The 27412-nt window shown below is 37.9% G+C and overlaps 2 protein-coding genes and 1 pseudogene across 2 annotated transcripts; 2 read left to right on the top strand and 1 right to left on the bottom strand.

Moving 5' to 3' along the window:
* The first annotated feature begins 643 nt into the window (after window positions 1-643).
* LOC110753452 (uncharacterized) lies at window positions 644-3715 on the top strand. The gene is made up of 3 exons (XM_021954364.2): window positions 644-849; window positions 1241-1433; window positions 2184-3715. The coding sequence occupies exons 1-3, from the start codon at window positions 705-707 to the stop codon at window positions 3565-3567; spliced, it is 1722 nt and encodes a 573-aa protein (XP_021810056.1). The 5' UTR covers window positions 644-704; the 3' UTR covers window positions 3568-3715.
* An 18580-nt stretch (window positions 3716-22295) lies between these two features.
* LOC110753783 (DNA repair protein XRCC3 homolog pseudogene) lies at window positions 22296-23400 on the bottom strand (annotated as a pseudogene).
* Window positions 23401-26454: 3054 nt separating this feature from the next.
* Window positions 26455-27054, top strand: LOC148298048 (uncharacterized). Its single transcript, XM_088255617.1, has one exon. The coding sequence runs from the start codon at window positions 26455-26457 to the stop codon at window positions 27052-27054; it is 600 nt and encodes a 199-aa protein (XP_088111743.1).
* Window positions 27055-27412: the final 358 nt, after the last annotated feature.

Consider the following 27412-nt stretch of genomic DNA (forward strand, 5'->3'; position numbering starts at 1 on the left):
AGAGAAGAAGAAAGGGAGGAGAGAGTGGGAGAAAGGAAGAGGTTGGGATGGGGGTGGGGTGGCTGCGGATGAGGGGTGGGGGAGGCTGAAATGGGTTGGGGTTGGGAGGTGCGGTGACATGGGTTTGTTTGTTTTTAATTTTTAATTTTGGTTAATTTTAATTTTAATTTACTAAAAATAAATATGTTACTTGTCCGGCCAGGTATGAGGACGGGGAGGGATAACAATACCATCTCAGCCCATCCACAATCGGGGATGTTAAGCAGGGGGCTCAGGGATTTTATGTCATTCCAAATCAAGAATTCTATAGTGAGGGCCTTATTCTAAGGTCATTAGATGAAACTCTATCTTTTAATTGTTAATTGTTGGATGTCATCCAATAATTGAGAGATACGACCTTATATAAGGGTAAAGCCCTTGAGAGATACGACCTTATATAAGGGTAAAGCCCTCACTATAGCATGACCATCCCTAATTCCAATTGCAATCAGGAGTTGGATTTGCTGAACAGTTGAGGCAAATTTTCCCAAACCCCAAAGGAAACACAAAACAATCCCAAACCCCAAAGGAAACACAAAACAAAAGGAGCGACCAGCACCTTCTCCACTATAAAAGCCCCTTCCAGCCGCGAGAAACTCCATTCTTTTTATTTTTTTCAAACTCAATTTTATCTCTCTCAGTATTTTTTATTTCTTTCTTTTCTTATGGGTGAATTGGAAAACCCCCTCCTCAATGGATTCTGGGCCGCGCAGCCAACTCCTCATGAGCCGGCCCCCATCGCGGACCAATGCTTGAAACCGACCCTTAATGCTTGCACAAGCTTCAATCGGAAGAGAATTGCCGACAATGGTAAGGAACTTTTTAATTTCTCCAATTTATGGAATTTAGATCCCTTTTTCGAATCTAGTTTCATGACCGTTATGTAATTTTGTTACTGATGATTAGAGTTAGTGGTTAACATGGTAGAATGATCATGTGTTAATGGGTCTTATTGGAAATTAGCTAGTTATGGTCAGAAAGCAACAATCTTTGGAACTAATATGTTTATTGCTGCTATTGATAATCACATGAGTTGCTGCTGCTCTTGAAAATCATATGTACGAAGTAAAAGTAAGAACTTTTTCCTTAGACTGATGGTGCTTTAATTGTTATGGCCATGGTAATGTATGCATAAACTTTGATATTTTGATGGCCAAGTTAATTAGACTATTGTTTTATGAGGATGTATGATATCTTGCAGGAATTCAGACATCTAGTGATGCTAAACGTGTTGCCAGATCTGCAAAGATGCCCCACTTGAGCAACAAGAACAGAACATCGTCCTCCAATACTCTTATGAGTTCTGAACAGGAAATTGAATGCGGTGGGGCTTCCTTGAAGCCTGTATCTGGATTTCTTAAGCAGAAGCAATTCAAGGAGGACATTCAATGCAGGTTTCTTTCTAATTACGCAATTTTTATTCCTATAATTGAAAACAGATTAGATTTGTCAGTTCTCTATGGCTTCTAGGGATAATTATTTCTAGGAACATTCATATGATCTATGCCTCATTTATTTATAAAATTCTTCAGACCCAGGTTTCCAACATTTAGATTTAGGTTGTTGCTTGGAAGTTAGTGTACTTGTTGAGCACAATTGTATTTTCTGGTGAAGCTTTACTGTCATCCATAGTTCCATACTTTACAATCTCCAATATACCTTCACATTTTGTAGAAACAGATAAAACCTTTTGAAAATTGAACAAGATGAGAAAGCAGTATATCACTTTAGTGAAAAAGGATGCGTCAAGACAGAAAACCATGTTAATCAGTGTACCTTCCTATACCCCTTAGTACTTGGCTCTTGATAAGCTAACATCATCACCATATCTAGAAACAAGGATAAACACGTTTTACCTTTTGTTTTTATTTTTCTTCTTAAGCAAACAATGCATTGGAAAATGCCCTTCTTTCATGCACATTAGGTTCTAAGTCTTAGTTCTGCCATACAACTTAGGGTTTGGCAGTGGTCAAACACATCCATATTGGCCTGCCATCACATATATGATATAGATTATGTAGTTTGATCAAGATATTGTGTTTTTTTTTTATAAATTCTTTTTAATTTAACAAACAATATGTCGATTCCACACAGCATTTTTTTAGAGGGCATACATTATGTGCATAATTTATTGCATGGCTTAGGTTGATTAGTTGCGATACTCGTACCAAAGGAAGGAAGAGATCCCGGTCATCTCTTGGATTGCCGACGTTTAGTCTTTTAAAAGGATCAAAGAGATCATCACCAGCAAAAAGAAGACCATCATCAATTGATGATCTCCCTGATGTGGCATTGGTTGAAATCCTTTGCCGACTTCCATCAAGTAAATTTGTCTTCCAATGCCAGTCTGTGTCCAAGCGTTGGCGCACTGTCATCTCAGATCCTTATTTTATCGGCCGGTTTGTACATATCCAGAGTTATAGGAAAACTCCAAAGATACTCACTCTGATAAGTAAAAAAGGAGAGGAATTCCCTCCTAAAATGCCAAGGCCATCCAAGCTACTAACTCCAGTGTTCGAAAGAATAATGAGTTTCCACCCTTTGATAAGAGAGCTAGTTGTGGTAGCAACGTATAATGACCTAGTTTTGTGTTGCGCAAGTGAGTATTATCAACGCAATTACTACATCTGCAATGCATACACAAGGCAATGGGTTGCTCTTCCTCCGGCCCCAAGTCGATGTCACGAGACTGTACAAGTGGGATTCATCTGCGATATTCCCGACTATAATTATAAGAAAGACGGACATAACATCCAGCTTAAAGCTGAGTGTAGGTGCAATGTTGTGCGAATTCTTCCTCCTGATGAATTGGCATATGATGAGAAATGTGATTCCTTAAAATTAAGCGTGGAGATCTTCTCTTCTGAGACTGGTGAATGGAAAGAATCAGTTGTGACTTCCCCACTACACTTCAATTTTCATAAACTTGATGATATCTCCTTTGCATACAATGGGATGTTATATTGGAATAGAAATGACTTTTTTTTTGTTGGTTTGGGTCCGTTCAACGACAATAACATAACTACTACTAGTAGCAGCTGTAATGGTGATGACGTTATTGATCATAAACTTCGTTTTACTGTATTTAAGGAGCCTCTAGACAGCCGTTTTATAGCTGGGTGCCTAGGTGTGTTTGGTGGATGTGTGCGGATGTGCGACTTTAATGTGGCTAACAAAACTCTATATGTTTGGGAGTTGAAAGAACGAGATCATGATCGGATGGTCGATGCAGCTGCTGGCAAGTTGTGTGTAAGTAACCACAGGATATATCACTTGGACCCAGAAACATACCCGGATGATCCAATAACGTGTACAATGCAGGCATTTGACCCAAATAATGAGGATATTTTGTATCTGCGTGTGGATGGTGATATTATCAAGTGCAACATTCGTACAAGAGAGTGGTGTAAGATAGTTAGACAGTGTCCGGTTGCTAATGGTTACTATTACCGAATTGTGCTCCCATGGTGGCCGACTCCAGTTCCTGGACTACCAGAGCATGCCCATCGTGGAGGTACTAGCAGCTAGTGGATAGCAAGAATTGAAGTACTAGCTTTTATTTATTAAAGTTGGATTCTTTGTATTTGGTATATGCAGCAATATTGCACTTTTATTTGGTGGTAATTACCCAAATATGTTCTTTTCAGTTATTCTTTGTGGTCATCTGTTTTCTCCATCTTATTCTTATTACACCCAGTTTATTAATTAAAGCAGAAATTTTCAAGAAAACCAAGTCTCCATGACCTGATCTTGATCTGCATGCTTTAGTTTTCAGAAATATTAAGGTTGCAAGACTGTTTTTTCAGTGGCCTTCTGTTGAGGAGTTGCTAGTTAAGTGCCATTTATTTTCCTAGAATGTTGCGGTTGCATTCAAAGAGAGTATTATGTCGTCGTATGCTTGCTTGGACTTTGTTTTTTTGGCTCTTGATTAATTTTCTGCATTGGACTAGTCTCGACCTTCCGAATTTTCCAGTTTTTACCCTTCTAGCTTTCAACATCTCGGCCAACTCTATGCCAACCGGACTCTCCAGTTCCTGGACTACCAGAGCATCCCCATCGTGGAGGTACTAGCAGCTAGTGGATAGCAAGAATTGAAGTACTAGCTTTTATTTATTAAAGTTGGATTCTTTGTATTTGGTATATGCAGCAATATTGCACTTTTATTTGGTGGTAATTATCCAAATATGTTCTTTTCAGTTATTCTTTGTGGTCATCTGTTTTCTCCATCATATTCTTATTACACCCAGTTTATTAATTAAAGCAGAAATTTTCAAGAAAACCAAGTCTCCATGACCTGATCTTGATCTGCATGCTTTAGTTTTCAGAAATATTAAGGTTGCAAAACTGTTTTTTCAGTGGCCTTCTGTTGAGGAGTTGCTAGTTAAATGCCATTTATTTTCCTAGAATGTTGCGGTTGTCATTTGAATAAGTTTTTTTTTATATATAAAATCATTAATATTTGGACGAAACATCAATGAAAAGGGGTTTTATGAAAACAATTTGAGACATAAGGGGGTGTTTGTGTAATTTTTAAAACCTCATGAAGTTTTGTGAAAACACCGAATTAATTAAATAACTTTTCATTAAATGAAGACAATACAGGAAATTAACACTTTTTATTTTTAAAAAATTATAAAATAAAATAAAAAGAGAGCATGGATCTGTTTTTTTTTTTTTTTTTTTTTTTGAGAAAATGTATCTCATTTTGGAATATTAGCCAACTCATTATATCTTTCTTAATTTTAAAATTTATTATTATTAAAGTTCCTAATTGTAAATTGCAAAAAAAAAAAGAAAAAAAAAAAAGACCAATTGTCGAGGGCGAGAGTATATACCTCTTTGATATATAGGAAGAGCTAAAATAGAGCTCCAACTTTTCCAATTTGAGATTCTAATAGGTTCTTATAAACAAACCTAAATAACATTAAAAAATATATTTTCCAGCTAAAAATTCAAAAACTCTAAACAGCGGGAGAGTTTGGCGAACCAATAGAAAATTCACAAAATACCGAATAACTGAAACTGGACCATCAAACACCCCATTTCATCAGACCCAAAAAAACGAACACCGCATTTCAAAATTCAATATCATCGATCGAACCCTAATCTCCCAAGATCGTCCTCACAAGACTTCAGAAAAAGTATCATTAACTAGTTTTTAGATTTTTCCATAATGTTATTGGTTCTTATGTGCTTCATATCTTGTTTGCACTATGTGTTACGCGAAATATGATAATTTTGTTTTGGAAGTCTTTTAATCTGTTATCATGCTTATTTTGTTTCAAATGTTAGTATAAGTCGTTCTGACAAAAAAAAAATATAAAAAATGTTAGTATAAGTCGTATACTTTTGCTTTATATTTTTTTGACCCCTCCATTTTCTCCAAAAATGGATCAGTACGCACCGCTACTCTCATATCAAAATCAACTCTTGGAATCCCTCTAGAATATCAAATTGTTTTGGTAGATGGACAGGTTGAAAACGCAAATTTTTATTGTTCTTGTAAAAAATCGATTTTTTCTAAGTTGCTTAGCTACAGAAAATTTTCTTTGTTGTCTTGTTTATTTTCGGGGCTACTGGATTGAATTGGTTTAACTTGCAAGTGCAAATCACGAGCACATGTAACAGAATTAATCGGGATGGCTTGGATTACGGTACGAGGGTTTTAAAATGGAAATGCTTGCATGGCTTGGCTTTGAGTTGCTTTTCAAAGCTACTTTCAAAGGAAGCATATATAAATATTTAATAATTTTTTTTAATTCCCAAAATACCATCATTCATTTTAAAAAATGACACCACCTCCACTTTCACATCCAACTCCACCACTTGCACCACCACATTCACCACCGCCAATGCCACCGCCACCATCACCACATCCTCCGCCACAACCACCACAGCCACCACCTCCTCCACCTCCACCACCTCTGCCACCACTTCCTCCTCCACCTCCACCTTCACCTCCACAACCACCACCACCACCACCTCCTCCAAAACCTCCAAATCCACCACCACCTCCACAACCAACATCACCACCACCATATCCACCACCACCACCACCACCACCTCCTTTAATATAACAAAAAGGAATATATAATGTTATAATATGTTTGTACATAGAATATCATTTCATTTTGTCTCATCTTCCTAACATCAACCTATTGTGCTACCATCCATAGCTTATTTAAAGCACATATTTCCAGCAGCCCATGTCTCAACTTAAAGAAAAATTCCCACGCGATGAAAAGGATAATGCACAGACACTTCTTTCTGTAATGGGAGGTCAGACTTGCAAGATTGGTTAAGATGTTCCAAACTAGAGTGTGTAAGTGTTGAAGAACAACTTGAAGAACTTGAGGAAATTGAAACTGGTATGTTATTTCTAACTTTAATTATTTTACATTTTGTATTTCATTCTTTTGTTATAATTATAATATAAATGTATGGTCTTATTGCAGTTGTAAGCCAAGAGTTAGAAGGCCTATCACGAGAATGACTGGTGTTGACAAATCTTGTTTGGTTTTGTTTTATTTAAGTATGTAGATTTTTGATGTAAAAGAAAATCACTGCAGTTGTAACTTCAAGTTCTGTTATGGATGTTATCTATGTTAATTGTTGTGTTTGTAAACATTGCTCATATTTTGTTTGGGGTTAGCTTAATCAAGATTAACAAGAAAATATAAATAAATAAAAAAGTGAAATTAAAAAAATTAGTGTCCTTATTTCGAAAATTTCAAAAAATAGTAATTTCCGGAAGTTTCTGAAAATTCCGTATCGGAATATTCGAAATCGGCATCAGAACTTAAAATCAATTCCGAAAAATTTCGGATCGGAATTTGAAACACCTGTTTCCAATCCGTTTCAGCCGAATTACACCCCTAGGAGTGTGCATTTATGAAAATGTAATCCCCCCCCCCCCCCAAAAAAAAGGGTTAGATTTTTTTTTGGGAAATACCTCAAAATGTCACCCATTTTATAATTTTTTCTGGAAATACCACCCCTCCCCATTTTTTTTTGCAACTATCACATTTTCAGAAATTTGGTTCTCTCTCAACTCGGTCAGCCCCCTTCTCTCTCTCTTTGCTCTAGCGCAGATCTCTCTCTCTCTCTATCTCTCTCTCTCTCTCTCTCTCTCTGTGTTCTGAATCACGAACCCCTCCCTGGACCCCCTATTTTAGGTATGTCTTCTGAATAGCTGCTTGCAATGTTGAAGCTCTACTGGATCACCGACCTCGAATAGGTAGTGTTGATGGTTATTTTCTTAATATCTGTTGGATTATGTGATATTGGTTTGATTTTCATTGCTTGGGTTTCTGTTAAATTGGTTTTGGATGTAATTGCTTTGGGTTAGGTATTTTGAATCTTCATGCTCATCCATCTTGGTTTTTACCAATTGCATTTAGATTGCTCTGGATATGTGAATCTTGAAACTTTGGATTTTCCATTCGATGTAGTGGATTTGTATAGTGTGATTGTGATGAATCCTTGTTCACTCCTATGTTAGTGTTGTATTGCTGTTGTGTTCGTGTTATTTTGATGTGGTATTGCTGTTATACTGCCGTTATATTGTTGTTATATTAATGTTATATTTCCGTTATATTGCCATTGTATTGCTTGATTATTGTGGTTGTATTGTGTTAATGAAATAATTTTTTTCATGGTCAGAAATAGAGACAATTGTTATTTTGGTTTGCTACAATGGAAAATGGGTAACCTCAAAGAAGATGTGCAAATACGAAGGGGGTGACTCAAAAGGCTTAATAGTTCCATGGACCATCGCATTTGCTGAACTGTTGAATCGTGTGCATCAGATTGGTAATACAAACAGCAGGGAAAACAAGGTTTGCTTAAAGTTCTCAGTTTTGGTGGCCTCGAATGAGTGGAAGCACATAAAGATTGAGGACGATGATGATGCCAAATTTTTTATGAAGTACAATTGTGAGGTAACACCTTCAAAACTAGCTCCCTTACTCGTGAGTATAGAAGATAATGGACTGACAAATGATGTAGTTGATAGTATGCATATGACGACAGATAGTAGTCGGATGGGTCGTTCTTCAGCTGCCATTGTTGAAAGCAATGAAGTAACTTGGAATAATACAAATGTCGCTGATGTGGGAGGTGATGTTGGGACAGATTTTATGGACATGATTGATTTTAGCGAGGTGGAGGAGATGCATGGTGGTGATAATGGTACTGAAAGAAATGAAGTGTCAGTGTACTCTGCCAATAATGCGTTTAGGAGGAGAATCTGAACCCACTCGTGAACATGATTTGAGTCAAATGGGTGAATAGAACCGGTACAATGTGGCAGGTGTAAATGATGGAGAAGCATATTTGGACACAGGGTATTCGCGAAGTGATTGGAATCCGAAAATTACAGTTGGGCAAATTTTCTCTAGTAAGGGAGCATTGTTGACCGAGTTACGGTTGATGGCATTGAGAGGCCACTTTGAATTTAAGGTGCAATTCTCTTGCACTAAGAGGTTGCTTGTGGTTTGTTGTCAACGTCCATGCCCATGGCGGGTCCGAGCATCGAGAATTGTAGAATACAACTTCATGATTGTGAGGTGTACAACTGTCCATGAATGTGATTTGAGGTTCGTACATGACAACCATCGTCAAGCAACCGCAGCACTTGTAGCCACTTCATTTAAAAGGAAGTTGAAGGATTCTCGGACAATATACACACCAAGTGACATAATGAGAGATGTGAAACGCAACTTTGGTTTCACCATCCATTATTCGAAAGCTTGGAAAGCAATGGAGTTAGCTCTATTGTCCATTAGAGGATCAACCGAGGAGGCTTATTATATCCTTCCAGCCTATTGCTATGAATTGGAGCGTATGAATCCCTGCACAAAGACACACATCCAAATTGATAAGAACAATCACTTTGTGTATTTATTTATGGCTGTTGGCGCATGTATTAGAGGGTTTTGTTCTTCCATGCGCCCAGTGATAGCCGTGGATGCCACTCATTTAAAATCAAAGTACAAGGGTGTTATGTTTGTAGCAAATGCATTCGATGGCAATCGAAATATATATCCTTTTGCTTTTGAGATCAGGAATTTGGAGACGGATGCATGTGGCATTGGTTTTTCACTAAACTTCATGAAGCCATTGGTGAGTGTCCCAAAATTGTTATCATTTTTTATCGCAATGTTAGCATAGAGAATGTGTGGAACAAAGTTTTTCCAACAGCGCAACATGGCATATGCTTTTATCATATGAAGGGGAACATGAAATGCACTTGCAAGTTGAAAAAGCGTGATCAAATACTTATGCACTTTGAGCAGGCTGCGAAATCTTATTCCATTGCTGAGTTTGATTGTCATTTTCGGAAGATCAAGAGAAAGGAACATGTTGCTCAATATCTTGAACAAGCAGGGTTACATAAGTGGTCTAGAGCTCACATGGATGGACGCCGCTGTTCGGTTCATTTTTACACATGATTTTTCATGTTATTCACCTATTATTTTGAGTTAGTTCTTGACATTTTATAGCTTTTTACTTCCTTTTTGTGTTTTCTTAGATTTTACCTTGGTTAGAATGAAAATGAGCTAAAAGTGCATTATTGGTTATAAATTCTGATTTTGTTCATTTTCGTAGGTCAACTTCTTGGCCTTGGATCAGCATGCTCCAATGCTCGGATGAGGTGAACATCTTCATGAAACTTGTTCCAATGGATGTTAACTACAACATATCCAAATTTGAGCTTCATTGGACAAGTATTGCCTATCCAACCAATCCAGCATGTTACCACAGCTCTGGAAATCCGAAGTGCTCCAGCTTTTACCTCCATATTGTTATCTTGATTCTACTTATTACCATAACACTTGGTAACAAGAAATTACCTTGGTTAAGAGATATTTTCAGAGGCAAAGAGCATATTTTCAATGACAAAGCTTCATCATGGCAAGGGGACAAAGTTTGAAGCTTTAACAAAAGGTGGAGTTTTATATATTAAAAGTGAGCTGGAAATCATGGGCTAAAGGAAGATGAATGTGCAATCTGCAAAGCTGATGACAATTCCTTCATTCTACAATATAGAACGTGGGGGATTTGATTCATCTATCATACTACACATTGGGAGCAGATTTTGGAGAGCTGGGAGCAAGGAGAAAGCCAAGGTGCAGCCAAGCAAAGTGGAGAAGAAGACTTCCACCATTGAAGACTTCAAGCTTTCATCATTTCCAAATCTGTAAACTCTTTCTGGTTATATTTCGAATTTGTGTTTGAAATGATTATGAGGAACTAAAATCCATAGCTAGGGCTTAGGTTGAAGCCCTAAACATGATTACCTTATTGTTTTGATGCTTGAGTGTATGAATTTCTAGATATTGTTGATGAATTCCAATTCACCAAATTAATCTATCCTTGATGTATGTTCTTCTTTGATTGATCACCTTTGAAAGCATGCTTCTTGAGATTGTTGGGATTATATGTATCTCCATGTTATCCTAAGCAATAAATGGATGAAGTAAGAATCATCCATGTGAATTGGTTTCTTGAATACCTAATGTAAACACCATGCTATTAGGATTCTTGTGATGTTCATATTCTCTTTGAACTTAATGGGTTTTCCTTGTAATTGAATCGAAGTACGAACCATACCTAGGTTCGGTTATGGGGAGGGCACAAGTATTGTAGCACGAACCATGCACTTTACGTACATTAGAGAGAATCAATGCGTCTTGAGCCACGACCCATGGTCTTGATTGCGAACATCTTCATCAACACATTTAGAGTTCATCACTTGAGTATTCATGAACTTTGGTAGAATTGTTTAGGGTGGATTTCGAAACCCTAGTGTTTGTTACATTTTAATTTCACAATTTGATAATTCATCTCTGCCTTTCTTATTCAATTTTAAAGTCTATTTACTTTCATGCAATAGAAATAGGTCACTTCAAACAAATCAAAACCCCCCCCAATGTGTGTGTGAGTTGCGTGTTTGACACGTTACGTGTCTTTGTTACTGAATTTTATTTCTTTCTGTAATTGTTTTGGACTTTTGGTCCGCCCAGTGTTCTTGAATTTTCTGTGCTGAATCCAACCGTATAAAGAACGTGAAATTTGGATAAACGGTTGGAAAGTTATAGGCAAAACACTGGACAGAGGTCGAAACTGAAAAACAGAGAAAACGAATCTGCCCAAAAACGACCGGTCGCTTTTCACGTCAAAATTTGAGTTTCAACTCTGCCCAAAAACGACCGGTCGCTTTAGCACTGTTCATAGGTGATAAAAGGGTGATAGAAAATGATGTTTGTGTTTTTGTTTAGTTTTCTTGTGTTGTTTCATTTCTTTTACACTTCTTTACTCATTTTTAGTTTCCATTTTGCATTTGTGCATTTGTGGTGTGTCAATTAAATGTTCTTTACGTACTCAAATTAGAACTTATAGGAAGCCGACAAGTTCTTCGTGGGATCGACCCCGTACTTACATAATCTATACTTCAATAGATTCGTGCACTTGCGGGTATTTTTAATTGGTTGTTTGCACATTAATTTTTGTCCTCTTAGGAATGCAACAGCCGCTACAATATAATGACAACAAATTTTGCGGAGTCAATAAACTCAGTCCTTAGGTTTGCAAGGATGCTGCCAGTGATTCATTTGATAGGGGAAATTATTAATCTCCTAGTGAAATGGTTCACCAAACGTCTTGAGTTGGCTATGAATTGCACAACAACATTATGCCCCAATTTTGGCGAGAAGAAGTTGAGGAATAGGTTAGAGGATGCTGCAAGGATGAATGTCGTTAAACTAAATAACTTACAGTTTAATGTTTTGGATGGTGATATGGACGACCTTGTGGATTTGACGAACAACAGTTATAGTTGTAGAAAGTTTCAGCTTGAGCAGCTACCTTGCAAGCATGTAGTTGCAGTTTGCCGCTTCTTGAAAGTAAATGTATACTCGAAGGCTTCTCGGTATTATACTCGGAATACCTGGTTGGATGCTTATTCGGATAGCATCTACCCGGTACAGTGTTGCATTCCTAAAAGGACACAAATTAATGTGCAAACAACCAATTAAAAATACCCGCAAGTGCACGAATCTAATGAAGTATAGATTATGTAAGTACGGGGTCGATCCCACGAAGAACTTGTCGGTTTCCTATAAGTTCTAATTTGAGTACGTAAAGAACACTAATTTTACACAACACACAAACACAATACAAATTGGAAACTAAAAATGAAGTAAGGAAGATAAAAGAAATGAAACAACACAAGAAAACAAAGAAAAACACAAACAGCACTTTCTATCACCCGTTTATCACCATTTGGACAGATTCGTTTCTCTGTTTTTCAGTTTCGACCTCTGTCCAGTTTTTGACCTATAACTTTCCAACCGTTTATCCAAAATTCACGTTCTTTATACGGTTGGAATCAGCACAGAAAATGCAAGAACACAACGTGGACCAAAAGTCCAAAACAATTACGGAAACAAACAAATTTCAGTGACAAAGACACAAAACGTGTCAAACACGCAACTCACACACACATTGGGGGGGTTTTTTGATTTGGTTCAAGTGACCTATTTCTATTGCATGAAAGTAAATGGACTTTGAATTTAAATGTGAATGGCAGAGATGAATTATCAAAATGTGAAATTAAAATGTAACAAACACTAGGGTTTCGGAATCCACCCTAAACAATTCTACTCATGTTCATGGATACTCAAGTGATGAACTCTAAATGTATTGATGAAGATGTTCGCAATCAAGACCATGGGTCGTGGCTCAAGACGCATTGATTCTCTCTAATATACGTAAAGTGCATGGTTCGTGCTACAATACTTGTGCCCTCCTCATAACCGAACCTAGGTATGGTTCGTACTTCAATTCGATTGCAAGGAAAACCCATTAAGTTCAAAGAGAATATGAACATCACAAGAACCCTAATAGCATGGTGTTTACATTAGGTATTCAAGAAACCAATTCACATGGATGGTTCTTACTCCATCCATCTATTGCTTAGGAAAACATGAAGATACACATAATCCCAACAACCTCAAGAAGCATGCTTTCAAAGGTAATCAATCAAGGAAAACACACATCAAGGATAGATTAATTTGGTGAATTGGAATTCATCAATTGTTGTCAAGAAACCAATTCACATGATGCTCACTTAAACAAGTTCAATCATTTGTTGCTAATTAGAAATTGTGTTCTTGGTTATCTTACACAACTTCTCAACTTTAGCTACATGCATACAACCTAAGGTGATTAAGCAAAGGAAGCAAACACATATCATAAAATTCAATTAGTGAATGGGGTTCATCAACAACATCTAGAAATTCATACACTCAAGCATCAAAACAATAAGGTAATCATGTTTAGGGCTTCAACCTAAGCCCTAGCTATGGAGTTTAGTTGCTCATACTTATTCCAAATACAAACTCGAAATATAACTAGAAGGAGTTTACAGATTTGGAAATGATGAAAGCTTGAAGTCTTCAATGGTGGAAGTCTTCTCCTTTCTTCCTTGGCTGCACCTCCTTCTCCTTCCTTGCTCTTAGCTCCCCAAAAGCTGCTCTCAAGTTGTGTAGAATGTGGAATAGCCTGATTTCCCACGATCAAAAGGCTCCCAATATCAGATTGCAATTTTGACTTCTCCTCCCTCTCTCCTCCTTTCCAGCTTTTACCTTTTAATATAAAACTACCACCTTTGATAAAGCCTTAGCCCATTGTCCCCTTGCCATGATGGAGCTTTGACTTCACAAAGATGCCAAAAGCTCAGAAAATATCTATTTTACAAATGTAATTCCTTGTTACCAAGAGTTATGGTAACAAGAAGTTAAGATGACACAAGGGAGGTAAAAGCTGGCCAAATCCGGATTTCCAGAACTGTGGTAACATGATGGATTGGTTGGATAGGCAATACTTGTCCAATGAAGCTCAAATTTGGATATGTTGTAGTTAACATCCATTGGAACAAGTCTCATGAAGATCATGACCTCATCCGAGCAACAGAGCATGTTGATCCCAGGCCAAGAAGTTGACCTACGAAAATGAACAAAAACAGAATTTATAACTAATAATGCACTTTTAGCTCATTTTCATCCCAACCAAGGCAAAATCTAAGAAAACACAAAAAGGAAGTAAAAAGCTATAAAATGTCAAGAACTAACTCAAAATAGTAGGTGAATAACATGAAAAATCATGTGTAAAAATGAACCGAACAAACTTCCCAAACTTATCTTTTGCTAGTCCTCGAGCAAAACAGAAACTAAAACAAGACTCGAAACAAAACTTTTCGAACACTTTCCAAAGAGAGAGTGACTTATGCAAATGACTCAAAATTTTTCACAAGAAAAACTTAGTTTAGACATTAGTCACAAGGCGGCAAAGTTCAGAACACAACATGCTCAAGTGTAGTAGTGTGATGGCCAAATGAAACTCATTCTCCAATTTCAGTTTTCACACAACTTCAAAAAATCATACCAAGCATAAATGTAACTTCAAATCTCACCAAAGTTGTCCTCTCACAAATGAATCACTCGGGAGAGGGTTACAATGCATCACTCAATAATAGACATGAGAATAGAGTTAAACCATAAGGGACTTAACTCAAAATTAGCAAGCTGAAAAACATGCATGAATATGATCTCAAGAAGGATGCTAAACACTCAAAAGCTGAAAAATGTGTGCAAATCAACCACATGACATTTAGGATCAATTTAGGTCTTTATTATAGGTTGTAATGGGGCTAAGGGTGCAAGGTGAGTAAGAAATGAAGGATATGGATACAACAAAGTCCAAGGAACTCACAATGTAAGAGCATATAATCGTTGACTAAAAGACTTTGAAACATCACGCTTAAGATTTTCAATTTTTTTTATTTTTTTATTTTTTTTATTTTTTTTTTATTTTAGGGGTGATCAAATAGACCACAAAGCCTTGTACCTCCACTAATTATGATTCACACTCCTTCCTTCCATTCGAACAACCAAGAAACATGGAATTGGATTTGAAACCATTGCCACTTAACCACAACTTTTCTCTTTTCTTTCACCCTTTGAGTGAAGTACTCTTTTTTTTTTTTTTTTTTTTTTTTTTTTTGAAATGTAATAACCCTTCCCAAACTTAGCATGAAAAAGATATCTAAATTAAAGCTCATGAGTTCCTTAGAAAGGTATATTCTTGTTTTTCAGGCTAAGGCTAGAAGTAAAAATTGGTTACTTGAAAGAAAAGGCTTACATACATATAGGCTCAAGGTGGTTAACAATGGAAAATCATGCTTAAGCATGCATACGGTTAGCTTGAAAGGCACAAACGGTCCAAAGAGGGCCTCAATATCATTTCTCAAATGTCATGTAATCAAATTGCACAAGAATGAGTGACTTTTAAGTGCTCAACCAAATCAATGAATAATGAGATCAAACAACAACTCGGATGACAAGAAAATAAGAATATGTGTATAACACTCATGAATTGAAGCAAAAGGCTCAAAGCTCACATTATATGGTTATACAAGTCTAATTCATGCTTGATACAATTCTTTGGATCATGCAAATCTCTCAACTGGAGAATTATGAAACAAATGGCAAGTGCATAGAGGGTTTCAAACATATCATGCTAGAACGATGCCATTTCATCGTATATGTCCGGAAAGTGACTTGAAAACAAAAAGATTCAAAACAGAAAAGAAAACAAAATAAAAGAAAGCAAGAGTTTAAGTGAAACGAAAAAGACTTGCTATCCCTTCCCAAACTTAAAAATAAATATTGTCCTCAATGTTAAAGAACTTAGGCATCAACAATGTTATAACAAGAAATAAAGGGAATAAAGCAAGTAAAAACAAGAACAAACAAGAAATACAACTACAACACGGCTGCAAAACAAAACGAAACAAAACAAAACAAAACCAAACTGAACCAAACAAAACAAAACAAAACAAGCAGAACAGTAAGCCCTAACAACAGTCCTACGCAAGCAGAAATCCAACCCAAAGAAACGCACAAACCAAAATGAAAGCCCAACCCAAAGGAAAGCCCAAAAGCGAAGGAAGTATATAAAACAAAGAAACTGAGTCAGAAACACAAAGAGCGAGGACTCAGAAAAATAAAAAAAAGTGGGCCCTGATGTCTCGGCTCCTGTGAGTCACGGGATACAAAGTGAGAGACGTGCCGACAAGCAGAGGTCTCTCTCACGGTCCCAAGCCAGAATTATTGCCTTCATAGGAAGGCGTGACGACTTTCGTTTCTTGAAAGCGCTGAAAGGCGGAAATGCAATTAAAGGGGTTGGGGAACAGGTGAGGCGATAGAGGGGGATAGGCCGCAAGGGCCGCGCCAAACCAGAAGCGCAGTGGCTAGGGTTACGTAGAAACTAACTCTATAAAAGAAGAAGAGAAAGAGTTGGGGCAAAACACACAAAACTCAGAAACACACAAAAGAGAAAAGCAAGAACAAAAGAAAAGAAAGTTCAAATGGCCTCTTCCTACCCATTCTCGCTGGATCTCAACCTAGCTCAACCAACTCAGACTCAGGGCCAAGCAGTGGCACCAGTGTGGATGCCCTACTTTGCCTCAGCACGGGGGCACGTGACAGTGAATGACTCGATACTGCTGGACAACGATGTTGCTCTTGGAGTTGCTAGAAATCTAGTGACTCCCAAGGATATACGGGTGCTGGGATCAAGGGATGACAACCGGGTCGTGAGCGATGCTCTGGCACTAAGCGTGCAAAGCACAGCAACAGTCGCAAGTGTGGGTCATCGCCTAATTGCGAAGTCCCATGAGGTGGAGGTGCTAAGAGGTCAGTTGGCGGCAGAGCGAAGTATGGTTGAAGAGTGCCAGAGTATTATTAAAAGTTTAAAAACAGAAAGGGCAAGGATACTAGAGGTGAATCGACACCAGCTGGAGGCGTTGCGGGAAGAGAACAAAAATCTCTCAAAGATGGTAAGTGTTTACGCCCATGACATGAGAAAGCAGCTGGAGGACATAGACCGACCGGGAAAACGCAAGAAAACAGACCGCGAGAGTGGTTACGCTCAAGCTAAGAATGCAATCTTTGGGAGCTCGAGTGATGAGCCCCAAGAGGCTGTGCGTGAAGCCCCGGAAGTGGATAGCCAAAGGGCTAAACTCAAGGGTCCTATGGTCGAGACACCGAGCACTGGAAAAAAATGATTCTAGTGTATTATTGGTGTGCCTGTTTGTCTTTGCCTTTCGGTGAAATTTTTTTTTTTTTTTTTTTTTTTTTTTTTTTTTTTTCAATTTCTCGTTTTCGGAAATAAAAGAAAAGAAAGTTGCAAAAGACAAAGAAGAAAAACAAAACACACTTCCCAAACTTGAATAAAGGGAATGCGACAAACTAAAAAGAAACAAAGCACACTTCCCCAACGGAAATAAAACAAAGACGACAAACTAAAAAGAAATCAAAACACAATGAACCAGAAAACAGGGAGGGAAAGAAAGTAAAGTGAAAGCAGAAATGCTTCCCTGTTTAACTTGACTCATCCGCAAATTGCTCCGGAAATACAAAGTGGTGTCGGCTCCCCTATGAGAATAAGTCTATTTAAACCACTTCTCGGTTGAAAGAAGGAGCATCCTGCATTTCAACCTGCAAACTCAAGAAAAACCATCAAAAAGCCCAGACAGAAAAATCAATGGCATCCCCAGATATGCTTGTTGATGACCTTAACCTTGAGTTGTCGCTTGCACCACCAAATGCCCAGATACGGGCTCCTCCAAACCCTATCTTCCCAAACTCCTCATACCATCATGGCTCGGCCTCAAACTTCTCTGAGGTGGTGCCGCGAAGGGCAGTAATGCCGGAGGGCATGACTGTCAGCAGACTTACAGTTGCAGATCATCTGCATGTGGCGCAGAGGTCTGACCAGATGGCAGTGGACGAGTCCCACAATCTAACCGTGCTCAACGCGGTCTCGGCCACAAATTTGGGCATGCGCCTACTGGCGAGAACACGAGAGTGCGGGGCACTGAGTGAGGAGGTGGCGGCCCTGAAAGCTCTGGTGGCGGACCTGCAGAAGCGGCTCTACAGTGCCAGCCAGCATGTAGAGATGCTGCAAAAGAGGAATGAAGATCATGTAGAGCTGTTGCAGGTTCTACAAGCAAGAACAGACATAGGCAATTAGTAGAAGCCTCAGGTGGTGCAAAATGCAACAATGAACATGTGATTGAGAAATTTATGTTTTTTTTTTTTTTTTTTCAAGTTTGTGTTTGGAATCACATGTATGGAATGAAATAAACATTTGAGCCAAAGTTCAGTGTGTGCAATCATGAAGCAATTTACTTCCCAAACTTAACAACAAAATAGAAACACAAACAAGTAAAGGAAAGTAAAAGTAAGAAAAACAAAGAGAAACAACAAGAAAATCGAAATTACCTTGGTTGGAGATTGAAATCCTAACTCAAAAGGAAAATAAATAAATAAAGTAAAATAAAAGTAAGTTTGAGTCTAGAGAAACTCCACTTTGAAGCGATTAGGACGACAACAAACTTCTTCTATTCACCTTGGGTTGCCTCCCAAGAAGCGCTAAGTTTAAAGTCTTTTGCCGGACTTCCAACATACTTGGGTCACTTGGGGGGTTTTGGCTCAATCGCCTCCTTGTGCCGAACATGAAGTTTCTTCAAATCCCTTTGCCATCTAATCAACCCATTTCGTATTCTTTTCTTTTTATGCACATGAGTAGGTTTCAAAAGCAATTTTAAGCGCTCTTCAATACGTGGATTAGATGGAGGAGGCACATATTTAGGGTCGGGTGGCCTTCTCATTTGAGTAGAAGGAGTGACATTGAACATATGATTGGTGCTTGGAACATGGATGTTCAGCTTGTCTTCCTTTAGTACTTCAAAAACAGAATATGGCATTAGATTAATTGAAGCACCGAAATCAATTAAAGGTTCCTCAAACAATTTATCACCAACTATACAAGGAATTGTGAAACTTCCTGGATCTTGCAAATTGGGAGGAAGCTTCCTTTGCAAAACAGCAGAAACCTCTTCCGTTAATGCAACAGTTTCGCATTCCTTGAGCTTGTTTGCATCCAAGGAAGGAATATTGACTTGCACTTGCTTGAAAGTTTCCAATATGTCCTTGGCATGTTGATTTTTCCTAGAACTCATCAACCTGTGAGGAAAAGGAGCATGTAAGATATCTTCATCAGTAAGTTCACGACTTACCTTCTCCTTTCTTGCCCTTCTTGCAAGTTCATGCTTTGGGATCCACTCAGGTGAAGATGCTGCTTGTTTATCTTCCCCCTTGTTGATTTCATCCTTTTCCTTAGGCCCAATCACTTGCTCAACCTGCATTTCATCAACATTGTGAATCAAATTTTTAGAACCATCAATTTCACCAATTACCTTACCAGTTCTCAAGGTAACTGCTTGAACATGCTCACGCCCATTTTGTATCACTGTTTGGCTAGACATTATCCTAGCTTCCCTTTGACTCAAAGATGTGACAATTTGCCCCACTTGATTTTCTAGATTGGCAATGGCCTTAACCATTTTCTGCATGTGGGTATCATTCCTCTGCATATGGGTGTCATTCCTCTGCATGATGAAACTATCTGTGTGTCTAACCATTGAAGCAACAATTTCTTCCAAAGTTGGTCCTTGAGGTGGTTGGTGAGATTGACTAAGTGGTGGTGGATTATAATATTGGGGTTGACCATAAGGTGGACAAGTATTATGTTGGCCTTGATATGGTTGATATGACCCTTGTTGAAAATTTGGATTGTCGGTCCACCAGAAGTTTGAATTATTTCTCCACTCCGAATTGTATGTTTGTCGGAAATATTCATTCATAGGCAATTCATTATGAAATGAGCCAAAAACATTTGCTTCTTCCATCACAAATTTATTGGAGTATTCTTACATAGTAAGTTCCACAATTTCAGTTGCGGCTGCCATTGGAGATGGTGGAGGTGACTCCTCGGATGTTCCTGTAAGAAAAAGAAACAAAAACAAATCAAGATAAAATGAAACAACAATCAATAAACAAAAATAAAACTAAGTACTCTAAACATACTCAAACAAAACAAATAAGCAACCGTGCCAGTTCCCCGGCAACGGCGCCAAAAATTGTTGCATTCCTAAAAGGACACAAATTAATGTGCAAACAACCAATTAAAAATACTCGCAAGTGCACGAATCTAATGAAGTATAGATTATGTAAGTACGGGGTCGATCCCACGAAGAACTTGTCGGTTTCCTATAAGTTCTAATTTGAGTACGTAAAGAACACTAATTTTACACAACACACAAACACAATACAAATTGGAAACTAAAAATGAAGTAAGGAAGATAAAAGAAATGAAACAACACAAGAAAACAAAGAAAAACACAAACAGCACTTTCTATCACCCGTTTATCACCATTTGGACAGATTCGTTTCTCTGTTTTTCAGTTTCGACCTCTGTCCAGTTTTTGACCTATAACTTTCCAACCGTTTATCCAAAATTCACGTTCTTTATACGGTTGGAATCAGCACAGAAAATGCAAGAACACAACGTGGACCAAAAGTCCAAAACAATTACGGAAACAAACAAATTTCAGTGACAAAGACACAAAACGTGTCAAACACGCAACTCACACACACATTGGGGGGGTTTTTTGATTTGGTTCAAGTGACCTATTTCTATTGCATGAAAGTAAATGGACTTTGAATTTAAATGTGAATGGCAGAGATGAATTATCAAAATGTGAAATTAAAATGTAACAAACACTAGGGTTTCGGAATCCACCCTAAACAATTCTACTCATGTTCATGGATACTCAAGTGATGAACTCTAAATGTATTGATGAAGATGTTCGCAATCAAGACCATGGGTCGTGGCTCAAGACGCATTGATTCTCTCTAATATACGTAAAGTGCATGGTTCGTGCTACAATACTTGTGCCCTCCTCATAACCGAACCTAGGTATGGTTCGTACTTCAATTCGATTGCAAGGAAAACCCATTAAGTTCAAAGAGAATATGAACATCACAAGAACCCTAATAGCATGGTGTTTACATTAGGTATTCAAGAAACCAATTCACATGGATGGTTCTTACTCCATCCATCTATTGCTTAGGAAAACATGAAGATACACATAATCCCAACAACCTCAAGAAGCATGCTTTCAAAGGTAATCAATCAAGGAAAACACACATCAAGGATAGATTAATTTGGTGAATTGGAATTCATCAATTGTTGTCAAGAAACCAATTCACATGATGCTCACTTAAACAAGTTCAATCATTTGTTGCTAATTAGAAATTGTGTTCTTGGTTATCTTACACAACTTCTCAACTTTAGCTACATGCATACAACCTAAGGTGATTAAGCAAAGGAAGCAAACACATATCATAAAATTCAATTAGTGAATGGGGTTCATCAACAACATCTAGAAATTCATACACTCAAGCATCAAAACAATAAGGTAATCATGTTTAGGGCTTCAACCTAAGCCCTAGCTATGGAGTTTAGTTGCTCATACTTATTCCAAATACAAACTCGAAATATAACTAGAAGGAGTTTACAGATTTGGAAATGATGAAAGCTTGAAGTCTTCAATGGTGGAAGTCTTCTCCTTTCTTCCTTGGCTGCACCTCCTTCTCCTTCCTTGCTCTTAGCTCCCCAAAAGCTGCTCTCAAGTTGTGTAGAATGTGGAATAGCCTGATTTCCCACGATCAAAAGGCTCCCAATATCAGATTGCAATTTTGACTTCTCCTCCCTCTCTCCTCCTTTCCAGCTTTTACCTTTTAATATAAAACTACCACCTTTGATAAAGCCTTAGCCCATTGTCCCCTTGCCATGATGGAGCTTTGACTTCACAAAGATGCCAAAAGCTCAGAAAATATCTATTTTACAAATGTAATTCCTTGTTACCAAGAGTTATGGTAACAAGAAGTTAAGATGACACAAGGGAGGTAAAAGCTGGCCAAATCCGGATTTCCAGAACTGTGGTAACATGATGGATTGGTTGGATAGGCAATACTTGTCCAATGAAGCTCAAATTTGGATATGTTGTAGTTAACATCCATTGGAACAAGTCTCATGAAGATCATGACCTCATCCGAGCAACAGAGCATGTTGATCCCAGGCCAAGAAGTTGACCTACGAAAATGAACAAAAACAGAATTTATAACTAATAATGCACTTTTAGCTCATTTTCATCCCAACCAAGGCAAAATCTAAGAAAACACAAAAAGGAAGTAAAAAGCTATAAAATGTCAAGAACTAACTCAAAATAGTAGGTGAATAACATGAAAAATCATGTGTAAAAATGAACCGAACATACAGCCTCACGTAATGTGGGTTATTCCTGAACATGTTCGAAGTCGAGTTGTGCTGCCTCCCATGGCAAAGGTCATGCCAGGCAGACGGAAGAAGCTAAGAATTCCCTCGCAAGGAGAGGGCACCATTACAAGAAAGTGCTCAAGGTGCGGTTCCACAGGCCACAATAAAACCACCTGTAAAAATAATATTCCATTGCGCAATGTATCTTAGAAAATATGATTTCGGTTGCTTTGTTAGGTAATGTCAACTTTAATTTGATTTGTGGTGGGTTTCGTGTTTGTTGAATGTGAATTGTGTTAAATTTGCATAATTTGGGTTGCATTGCTATACATCATGCTGTGTTCCCTATTTATTGTGACAGTATCGCTATCATATTGTAATTTTATTGCCTCCAGATTGTCATTATATTGTACATTTATTGTACTGGTATTGCTATTGCAATTTAAACTGTGTGTACGAAATTAAAGGGCCTGGAATGTAACTCCAAATGGATCCAAAATATTAAAGTTCTTAGAATTCCATTATTACACAATTACTGTGATACTCCTACTACACCTTCTTTTCTGATTACAAATTCAGCCGATGCATGGGGCAAATGGGGGGCAAATACAAGGTCAAATGTCATATGTGTTTGACTAGATATAGTTCGTGAAGGAGCATTACGACTGTTAACCCCAACAGATTGCTGATGTCTTGCCAAGAACACCTTGAATTTATGCAATGTACCCAAGCCAGTCCCAAAGCTGGACTCACCCTTCTGCCTGATGTGTGCATGCACTCCAAGTTTCTCAACCTTACCCCATTCACTCCATCATGTGGCCCAATAAAATCCACCACTTGGTTGGTGACAACCACCGCCAACCCAAACTTATTTGCTAAAGCCTTCAATGTCCCAGATATCTTGAAGAACATTTCAGACCGTCGTTTCAAATCTGCCGGTGTTGTCTGATACTGTGATCTGAACAATGCAGCAATGGAGTCAATGACAATGAGTTTCACAGGTAACCGGGTGTGATCAATGGCAATAAATGCTTGTATGTCTCGAAGGACATGGATGAGTTGTTGAGCATCATGAACGCCATGAACATATATGTCTTCCAATGGCTCCATCCCTATTAAGTTGGGGTATGATGCATGATAAAGGTTGCCTACTTATTGCAATCGACGAAATGAGAAGCTGAATTATGTGAATATGTAGAGGAAGGAGCCCCCTAGTCTGCCATGTGCGGGTGGGAGCTGAGCTCTAACCGTAAGTTGGAGACAAAGTTGCGTCTTTCCGAAACCGCTCTTGCCTTACCAATTATGTTATGGAGTTGTAGGGTATCCCACCGCCCAAGCAGCCATCTAGTATTAGGCATCCGATGGATAATTTAGGGGTTGAAAGAGGAAGGAGCATGAGGTTTTTTGGTGTCATGTTTCTGTAATTTAGGGGGGGATGTGATGGTGATGCAAGGCATGATTTGTATATATAGAGTCCATATTGAAGGTGTGTAATGTGGGCCATCTGTCTTTTAAGGGATTTATACTTCATCCCTTTTCCAATTTTTAATTTAATTTTGGTTTACTTTTTTGTACTTTTTTCGTCTATGATATTTTAAAAACCATGCTGATGCAGTACCTACTGCAAAAGGATCGTATTGCAACTCTATTGTACTCTTATTGACATCATATTGCCATTAAACACATGCTTATTGTGGATTTATTGCCTCTATATCGCCACTGAACTGGACACGGATAAACTGTATACGCAGAAATACAAAAAGAGGCATCATAATTCCATAAAATCTAATTTTCAAACTTACATAATACAAGTAGAGGCCACCCCATAGTTACTTAATACAAAAAGAGGCCACCTGAACATGATTCCATTTTACATGTTGTTTCCACTACATTTTACAGCCAGTCCAAAGTCATATTAAAGTGTCACAAATTTTCTGCTATTGCCACATTCGAAGTTGCATACTCTTCAATTACGGTGACCGCAACCCATGAAATTCATGACCCCGCCCACAGTAATGTTGTCCCAGTTTCCTTTTGGATCCACTATTTTTGCAAACTTACGAAATAGTTCGAATCCGGTTTCCACTTGTTGTTGCTTCAACTGGGCCATTTCATCAGATTCCTTGAATACCATAATTGCAGTGGCAGGGGCAATTTCAATTTTGGCTTTCATACCCTTTATATGGAGGAGATGCATGTGGGCATGACAATGAGAGTGAAATGTGCGCTTTCTTATGACATCCCACCTAGCTTGGCCCTCCACAATTTTTGAAACTATGTTTGCATGGAGACTTTTCCAAAACATGGTATTGCCTCGACATTACTGCATGCCATGGACCAAGTCTGCAATGAGTGAATTGGGTGACTTGGCTTCTGTTTCAGTCTCCCTTCCTTTAGTAATTGAAAGCGTTGGGTTTGGTGTGAGGTTATGGTCCATGGTTTTGGATATTTATTGTAGGCTGGTGTGGGACTTAATTGGAGAAAAGTGGGACTAAATGCGTTGTGAGTGAAATTAGTGGGGAAGGTAATGGCTGCAAGGAGTTAACGTCATGCAAGTTTTCCCTTCAGATAGCTTTGTATTTTGTCGAAATCCCTTCATATAGCTGGGTTGATTAATATAGGTAGTCATTGATGATGTGGAGTAAATGAGATAGTAATTGGCGGGAGTCTTGGGCGGGAGTTATTGCCCAGTTGGCTTTATGCCTTTTTTTAATATATTTCTATTTTGGATTTTCCAAATTTGGTACATTTCCCATTATGTAATTGAAATAATTTGCCTAATTCACCAACTAATACAAATTGTCCAATATGGTCATTTTCTTATTTCCCATTTCCGCAATTTCAATTCGTTTCCAATGTTCCATTTTTCCTATTATCCAATTTTCCAATTTGCCTTGCAAGTTTCCTATTTTCCATTTTCCAATGTTCCTATTTTCCTATTTTGCAAGTTTCTTTTTTTCCTATTTCCAATTTTCGTATTTGCCAAGTTTCCTTTTTTTCCTATTTCCAATTTTCCAATTTTCCAATTTTCTAAGTTTCCTTTGTTCCTATTTCCAATTTTCCTATTTGCCAAGTTTCATTTTTTCCTATTTCCAATATTCCAAATTTCAGATTTTCCAATTTTCCAATTTTCCAATTTTCTAGTTTTCCAGTTTTCCAGTTTTCCAATTATCCAAGTTTCCTTTTTTCCTATTTCCTATTTTCCTTTTTTCCTATTTTCCAATTTTCCAATTTTCCAATTTCCCAAGTTTCCATTTGTCCTATTTCCACTTTTCCTATTTTTCTATTTCCAAGTTTCTTGATTTCCAATTTTCCTATTTTCCTATTTTCCAATTTTTCTTTTGTCCTATTTCCAATTTTCCAATTTTCCAGTTTTCCAATTTTCCAAGTTTCCTTATTTCCAATCTTCCAATTTACCTATTTTCTAATTGGCCTATTTCATATGTGCCTAATTTACTTTTTCTATGTTCCAATTTGTACGTGGGAATTTTCGTATATCCCCAAAGTTTCATATATTCCTCTATATATATAATTAGTTAGTTACATAGTCCTTTTTTGGCTTCAAATCCACAATTTCCATTTTGTCATTAAGGTTTGGTTTTGTTTCGTTTGTAAGGCACTTTTATTGTTGTTATTGTAATGCTCTACTGCTGTAAATGACAGCCAAGTAGTAAATGTTGTAGTTTGCAATCCCATCAATTTAATGCACCAACTATATACCAATATACTTCAGACAAGTTCGTACATATAACTGAAGCTTCCTACCATTTGTTAGTGACATAGTCCAATTTTGGCCTGAAATCCACAATTTCCATTTTGTCAATAAGGTTTGGTTTGGTTTCATTTGTAAGGCACTTTTATTGCTGTTATTGTAATGCTCTACTGCTATAAATGACAGCCAAGTAGTCAAAGGTGTACTTTGCAAGCCAATCAATTTAACGCACCAACTATATACCCAATATACTTCAGACAAGTTCCTACATATAACTGAAGCTTCCTACCATTTCTGCAGCATAGGCACCTTCTTAACGGGAAAGGTAATTATTGTTGCTGTTATTGTTGTTCACAAGTTTTCATAACGTGAAACTGTTGACTGAATGTACGTTTTTTTTTTTTTTTTGTGTGCAGACTGCAGCTGTGACTTGTCCCCAACGATACTTAAATATGTCGGACGTACGCCCTCCAAACGACCATGTTTGTTACCCGGGAGACCTGTCGTGGCATGTGCCGTTCCCATCTCCACCTGTGACTCCCAATCACGATCCCACTTCATCTGGAAGTGAGGCTGAGAGCAATGATCCGCCTCACAAAATCTGTGTCGTCAAGCAGGATCTCCAATATTTGTCAAAGGCAACAGATTGGTGGGAGACGAAATGTGATATTCATGGGCAAGTTATGGGAAACTTGTCAAACAAGTTGAACAAAGCTTATGCAGGCGAAGTTAAGCAAACTCTAAAAGCAATAAGTCGGAGCAAAGAGTTAGAGGCCCTCAAGTTAAAATTGGAAGACACAAAGAAATATGCGGTCGAAAAATTCTCAAAATCTGAAGAATATAACCATGACATGGTTGAATGTTTCAACAAAGGCTTTGAAATGTTCCGAGATTATGCTTCGGTCATCTCACCAGACTACAATTGGAGTGAAATTGATGTAGCTGGTGTCTGGGAGGTGCTGAATATGGGTGGAGAGGGAATGGCTCATCATAGCCTCGTGCATGCAGCAAGGAGGAAGACCAAAGACATGGATCTTTTGATGGACCTCTAGTAAGGGTGAGTGCTGGTTCGGTTCATGTGGTGCTGGGTGATGCGATGTGAAAGTGTTGCCTTCATTTTCCCTTTGCGGGATAGTATTGTGAGGGTTCGGTGGCGATTTATTTTGCATGTCTAAATTGTAGTGTGCAATGGATGTGTGTATTGTATGTAGATTGACTTAATATTGCTTTCCTATTGCATGGATATTGTACTAATATTGCCTTTGTATTGTATAGATATTGTATGCATATTGCCACCCTATTGCATGTATATTGTGCTACTATTGCTGTCGTATTGTGGTTATATTGGCCTCATATTGCTATTATATTGCATGTATATTGAATACGGCTCATGAATGGGTTTACGGTTTA

The sequence above is a fragment of the Prunus avium genome, chromosome 1 (genome assembly GCF_965620075.1).
Source record: "Prunus avium chromosome 1, drPruAviu1.hap1.1, whole genome shotgun sequence".
NCBI classification, from domain to species: Eukaryota; Viridiplantae; Streptophyta; class Magnoliopsida; order Rosales; family Rosaceae; genus Prunus; species Prunus avium.